Source organism: Saccostrea cucullata, unplaced genomic scaffold (genome assembly GCF_032062105.1).
Source record: "Saccostrea cucullata isolate Sc308-1 unplaced genomic scaffold, CSIRO_AGI_Scuc_v1 ctg21259, whole genome shotgun sequence".
Classification (NCBI taxonomy): Eukaryota; Metazoa; Mollusca; class Bivalvia; order Ostreida; family Ostreidae; genus Saccostrea; species Saccostrea cuccullata.
This window is the reverse complement of record NW_026936526.1, coordinates 1-7,038: the sequence shown is the minus strand read 5'-3', so window position 1 is coordinate 7,038 and position 7,038 is coordinate 1. Positions and strand designations below refer to the sequence as shown.

At 35.9% G+C, this 7,038-nt stretch overlaps 1 protein-coding gene across 1 annotated transcript; it reads right to left on the bottom strand.

The window, feature by feature from the left end:
* Positions 1-1,487: 1,487 nt before the first annotated feature.
* Positions 1,488-6,782, bottom strand: LOC134245766 (dmX-like protein 2). Its single transcript, XM_062728018.1, has 5 exons — positions 6,612-6,782; positions 6,382-6,459; positions 4,239-4,383; positions 3,783-4,000; positions 1,488-3,226 (listed from the first exon to the last, which is right to left on the bottom strand). Exons 1-5 carry the CDS (start codon positions 6,765-6,767, stop codon positions 3,017-3,019), a joined length of 807 nt encoding a protein of 268 aa, XP_062584002.1. The 5' UTR covers positions 6,768-6,782; the 3' UTR covers positions 1,488-3,016.
* Between the last annotated feature and the right edge of the window lie 256 nt (positions 6,783-7,038).

The following is a 7,038-nucleotide window of genomic DNA, read 5'->3' as shown; positions in this document are numbered from 1 at the left end:
CATTATGGCTTTGTCATTCTTGAGAAGATTTTTAAAGAATTTTCCTATATATTTTAAAACTTTGGTCTGCCATTTTGGCCCCGCCCTACCCCTGGGGGTCATGATTTGAACAAACTTAAATCTACACTACCTGAGGATGCTTCCATATAAATATGATCCATTATAGCTTTGTCATTCTTGAGAAGAAGATTTTTAAAGAATTTTCCTATATATTTCTATGTAAAACTTTGGTCGGCCATTTTGGCCCCGCCCTTCCCCCAGGGGTCATGATTTGAAAAAACTTGAATCTACACTACCTGAGGATGCTTCCGTATAAATATGATGAAATATGGCTTTATCATTCTTGAGAAGATTTTTAACGAATTTTCCTATATATTTCTATGTAAAACTTTGGTCGGCCATTTTGGCCCTGCCCTACCCCCAGGGGTCATGATTTGAACAAATTTGAATCTACACTACCTGAGGATGCTGCCATATAAATATGATCAATTATGGCTTTGTTATTCTTGAGAAGAAGATTTTTAAAGAATTTTCCTATATATTTCTATGTAAAATTTTGGTCGGCCATTGTGGCCCCGCCCTACCCCTGGGGGTCATGATTTGAACAAACTTGAATCTACACTACCTGAGGATGCTGCCATATAAATATGATCCATTATGGCTTTGTCATTCTTGAGAAGATTTTTAAAGAATTTTCCTATATATTTCTATGTAAAATTTTGGTCGGCCATTTTGGCCCCGCCCTACCCTTGGGGGTCATGATTTGAACAAACTTGAATCTACACTACCTGAGGATGCTGCCATATAAATATGATTTATTATGGCTTTGTCATTCTTGAGAAGATTTTTAAAGAATTTTCCTATATATTTCTATGTAAAATTTTGGTCGGCCATTTTGGCCCCGCCCTACCCCTGGGGGTCATGATTTGAACAAACTTGAATCTACACTACCTGAGGATGTTTCCCCATTAGTTTTATCTTTCCTGGCACAGTGGTTCTTGAGAAGAAGATTTTTAAAACATGCCAACAAATTTTCATTAATTCCCAATTATCTCCCCTTGAATGAGGGCATGGCCCTTCATTTGAACAAAATTGAATCCCCTTTACCCAAGGATGCTTTGTGGCAAGTTTGGTTGAAATTGGCCCAGCGGTTCTTGAGAAGAAGTCGAAAATGTGAAAAGTTTACCAACAGACAGACAGACAGACGGACGCCGGACAAAATGTGATCAGAAAAGCTCACTTGAGCCTTCGGCTCAGGTGAGCTAAAAAAAAAAACCTTGTACATACAAAAATACTCTGGTCTACGTATAGATCACTTGAGTTTCCAACTTGGTATTAAGCTAAACTTGTTACATTTAAATCCATTCAACATCCACTGAAGGAAGATTCGTGGTTCCTTAAATCCACCTTTTGGACATATCCATGTCCAAATCAAGCAATAAATACATGTACTAAAATAAGATTTCTTAAGAAGGGAACAGGTAAAATAAGTTTCTGATGTTTTAATGCAATTTCCAAGAAAACAATTTATATATAGTTATCTACATATGATCACAGACCAACAGCTTATTATCAACAAAATAAAAGACAAAGGATAACAAATAGCACACAATACCAACAGACAAATGACACAAAAGTACTACACATAGCTATTACTCATACCAGTTAATAGATTGTATTGCTAATAAAACTATCTCAACTCTGTTTGATATATTAACAAATATTTAAAGATCTTCACGAATTTTCTAATTTTATCAATCAAGAGCTTCCACAGTGACAAAATATTAAAAAAAACATTCATACTTGACTAAAATATTTCTACTTTGAAATTCAGTATGTTGTACAGAATGTAGGATACCGTTACACTTTAAGTTTTTGCCTATAGAAGAAATACTCAACAACAAATAAGGTATACCTGGAATAGTGCTTGCTTCCTCCTAGATCTTACTAATAGAATGAGCTAGAATAATCTACAAATATTGTATTGAAAATAAATAGATTTCATAATCCCATACCCAGAAGGTACTGAATGCTCTTAAGCTTTTCTCCATTTTGTTAGTGGTTGTACAATATATATGTATAGTACCCAGTATATTAATGAGTTAACAAACCAATAGACTGTACTGAACTTACATGTATACCCCATAATCATTAAATAATTGTTACAAGTAAATAACAATTCCGACTAAAATAAAATAAGTAGAGGTTATTTCAAGTATAAATTCAACAATAAAGGAATGTTATTGAATATGATAGCACTGAATCAGACAGAAACATTACATCAGAAAATCTGACAATATTAAATATTTCTGTTTACAAGGTACATGTAGATTATCATTTATAATCATTTGCATGATTTATATGTTTATTTTTTATAAATAGACAAGACTAGAATGAACAACAGTACATCTGCACTCTCCTAGTACACACACACGTAAGTATGACATACCTGGTACTTGAACAAGGTAGACATCAATGCCACATAAATATCACATTTACATAAGAAAGGAATCATTTAAATTAAGTTCCCATCTGTAAACAGCAGTGTTTAATATTTTTGTTGTATTTGTACATATTGACAAAATGGTGGCCACTCTCTTGAGGGTCAGAGGTCATCCGTGGTGGGATTTTAAAAATAACCTTATGGACAAACAATATTCATACATGTATAATGTTACACATACATATACTACTGAAATACATTTCAAACTCTGATCCATATTAACTTACATTTACCAATCACAGAATGGGTTAAGGGACTTTTAACAAAATAATAACTAAAATTCAAATCAATGGCACAAAATAAAGAATTCCAAAAAAATAAATAAAAGTCCTTCAAAACAGCTAATACAAGCTTTCTGTTGAACACAATTAGATTATCTCAATCATATAGAGTGGTTGGAAGATAGCACAATTGTATCTCAGAATCCACTTTAACATGAAATACAGAATGTGATCATTCACAGTAAGCTATTTCAATAAGCGTGCCACATCTGCCCTACACTAAAATAAATAATTATGCTGTCCAATACCGCACCATTGTTTCTCTCTCGGGTAGTGATCGGAACTTCATGGATCCATCAACTCCACAAGAAAACAGATTATGTTCTGGACCAATGGCTACCTGTGTTACACCTGAGGTGGAACCAATGTTCTTAAAAAATGTACTTTTACTGTGTTCTCCCGGGAAATTGACAACCAGCTGATGAACATCCAAACCCCAGACCTGAAAAATATCAAATTTAAAGTCATAAATTTTGTTTACATAAATAGTTCTTTCAGTGTATTTTTTCTTCTATAACCCTGATGCACGAGGTATGAAAATAAAATGTTTAGATATGTAACAGGAAAGGAGAAAAATGCAATAGAGCAGACCAGGATTTAAACACAGGACCCCAAGACAATAGCCAAGTCCTCCACCATTTGACCCATCTGGTCACTTTAGATTGAACCTTCCTAACAGCAACAATCCTCACTTAAAAGTCCTCATCTACCACACACCCTCTTATAAAGACACCGACCCAAACTCTTCTCTGGCAGGTTGTTCACCTGACACTTCCAGGGCACAGAACAACACCAAATGTAACAGGAAATGGGAAAATAGAATGCTGCAAGGACCAGGCCAGGATTTGAATCCAGGCCCCCTGGATTACTAGCCAAGAGCTCCATCAATCCATCCTGTCATGTGATCAAAGCAGGCTGACCCCAGACATATAGACAGAGGACTACAGAATTTTCTCATTAAAATCAATTTTTGAAGAAGAAAACATTTGGTTACTGACCTTAATATCTCCCTCAGCAGACCCGGTGACAAAGTACTCCTCCTCAGGGTCCATGGCTAGACATCTGATTGGTACATCATGTGCTTGAAAGGTGTGTCTCAGCTGTCGCTGACGGATGTCAAAAATACAAACTTCTCCTTTTCGTCCTCCAGATATTAAAAGCTGGTGATGTGGTGCATATACAATAGCTGGACAGCCATGTTCATGACAGATGAATGCTGGTTACAGAAAGTAGGTGATTAACTCATGACAAAAATTCCACACATTTCACATTTACACTGTACTTTCATATTTCCAACAAATAGAAATAAAATTACATTAAAAGAAGAAAAATATTTCTGAAACAAAATATCAGACATTGAAATTACTCAGAATTTTACTTTATGTATTCAGGTTTTCCATCACAGGGAACAGTCTTTCCAATTGTTTTTAGTTTTAACCCCCTTTTATACTCACAATGTACACAAGCACTCCTAGGGGGCAGCAGCGTATCCCATAAACAGACATTTCTGCTCTCTGATGAGTGGCCTGCTGTAGCAATGAGACTGGAGGAACCAATAAAGCTAAAGTCACTGGTCGTCTTATTGTGGCAACGTAAACTCTGTAAATAGAACAATAAAGCTAAAGTCACTGGTCGTCTTATTGTGGCATCGCAAACTCTGTAAATAATCCACAGGAATGAAATGAAAAAAACACTTCCTTTTAAACAAAAACAACTTTATTTGCAGACCTCAGAGTCTGCGGAATTCAGATACAGTTTTAACAGATCTGAAAATAAAACATTTTTATAAGCAAGAGGCCCATGAGCCTTATAGGTCACCTGAGCATTATGCAACAACTTTCCAGTGATTGAATTTGATTCATGTTTTAAGCCAGATGCTATGGCATTCACAATTTTGAAAGAGGCAGCATTGATCATCATAACTATACACTTAGCAGTTGCTTAGTTTGGTTACTTAATACCCATAGGCAGGGTAGGGGAACAAAAAATGCATTTCAACTAATTAGTAATGCTCAGCAATAATCAGTTGTGCCCCTACCACACATTAACCCCTGACCCTTAGGCCTAGATCCACACATTGCACAATTTTTGAAAAGGCATCCTTGCTTTTCAAAAATGTTTGATTAATACCAAGGAGTAGATTTCCAACACAATTCATTCATTTTCAGTATATAAGTACAGTCCCCCCCCCCCCCTCTTTGGTACCCCTGACCATGGGGCCTTGAAATTCACAATTCTGGAAGATTAGGGCCCTTACTCATAACTATATAGGTAGTTTATCTGCTTAATACCCAGGAGCAGAGAAGAAAACTTTCAAAGATTTAATTTATTTTCACTATATAATCAATAGAGCCCTGCCCTAACACCAGAACTCCTGACCCCGGGGCCATAAAATTCACAATTTTGGTAGAGACACTTGCTCATCATAACTATGCACTTAGTTAGTTTATTTAATACCTTGGAGCAGAGAAGAAGATTTTCAAAGAATTCATGTATTTTTTCACTATATAATCAATAGAGCCCCACCCTAACACCAGAATCCCTGACCTTGGGGCCATAAAATTCACAATTTATAGAGGCACTTTTGCTTATCATCACTATGCACTTAATTAGTCTAAATAATACCAAGGAGCAGAGAAGAAGATTTTCAAAGAATTCATGTATTTTCACTATATAATCAATGGAGCCCCGCCCCAACACCAGTACCCCTGACCTCGGGGCCATAAAATTCACAATTTTGGTAGAGGCACTCTTGCTCATCATAACTATGAACTTAATTATTCCATTTAATACCCAGGAGCAGAGAAGAAGATTTTCAAAGAATTCATGTATTTTCACTATATAATCAATAGAGCCCTGTCCTAACACCAAAACCCCTGACCCAAGGGCCATGAATTTAACAATTTTGGTAGAGGCACTCTTGCTCATCATAACTACGTACTTAGTTGGTTTATTTAATACCCAGGAGCAGAGAAGAAGATTTTCAAAGATATAATGCATTTTTACTATATACTTATTTAGCCCCGCCCTAGCACTAGAACCCCTGATCCCAGGGCCATGAATTTCACAATTTTGGTAGAGGACTCAATGCTGATTACAATCATGCAAAACAGTTTGACTGCTTGATGTCCAGGAGTAAAGAAGAAGATTTTTAAAGATTGCATTAATTTCAGTGGTTTTGGTCCCACCCCTCAGGCCCCAGGGGGGCAGGGATCATGAAATTCATAATTTTTGTTCCCCTTCACCCATAGATGCTTTGTGCCAAATTTGGTTGAAATTGGTTCAGTGGTTGCAGAGAAGAAGCTGAAAATGTTCAAATGTTAACACACAATGCACAACGCACAACGACGGACGAAAACGGATAGCAATAGGTCACCTGAGTTTACTCAGGTGACCTAAAAAGTGCCAGAAACTCACAATTTTGCTTCGAGTATAAACATGATTTGTTATATTTGTAAACTGTTCAATAATTGTTAAAATATAATTTAAAGTGAAGAGGACTGTAAATCACTGCTTTATGGGTCAACTTATAGCTAAATTATAAGAATTTAGCTATAAGCATGTTTTACTGTATATTGATATTCGTTATGTACATACCAGGATTGGTTTGGTGAAGTTGCTGCCTAGACCCACTTGCCATAGACAGACATCTCCCTCAGTGTCACTCACACAGCACTGAAAAAAGGAAATGATACACAGTATAAATATTGAAACTTAGCCCCAAGACTAAAAAGAAACATGCTACCAAAACCTTTCCATCTGAAATGTGATTAACAAAAGAACAAAGCTAATAAGCTGAAAATCATCAGTAAGATTTCAATATTTACCTTATTTCCCTGGGAACTAAACAAGACCTTTGTGACTTTGGGGAAGGCCCCTGGTTGCCGTAGCATTGCCAGTGGCTGCATATGACCCCACTCATACAGTCTGACACTCCCATCTGCACTACCAGTCAAATCTAAAGGAAAAAGATTTACCTTCATTGAAAAAAATTAAATTAAAATTAACATTTACATCATAAAAATCCAAAACCTTGATACACGTTGAGTCAAAAGAAATAATTTTTTGTGAACAATGAATAAATAAATAAATAAAAAAAATTAAGAATGTTCTGAGGGTCCCTTAGCTTTCAGTTTTACTGCCACAGAAAACATCCTCAGCCATATAGATAACTTACAGTGATGAAAATGGAAATAGTTACCTGTAACTTACAGTGAGCAAGATTAGAACAGTAAACTTTGGAACAGTTAACTT

What these genes read in the sequence shown, in the direction of transcription:
- LOC134245766 (XM_062728018.1), bottom strand. Translation starts at nt 6,767, where the DNA reads ATGAAGGTAAATCTTTTTCCTTTAGATTTGACTGGTAGTGCAGATGGG. An exon ending in TTAGTTCCCAGGGAAATAAG is followed by an intron (nt 6,460 to 6,611) that starts GTAAATATTGAA and finishes TCCTTTTTTCAG; the next exon opens with TGCTGTGTGAGTGACACTGA. An exon ending in ACTTCACCAAACCAATCCTG is followed by an intron (nt 4,384 to 6,381) that starts GTATGTACATAA and finishes TTCTATTTACAG; the next exon opens with AGTTTACGTTGCCACAATAA.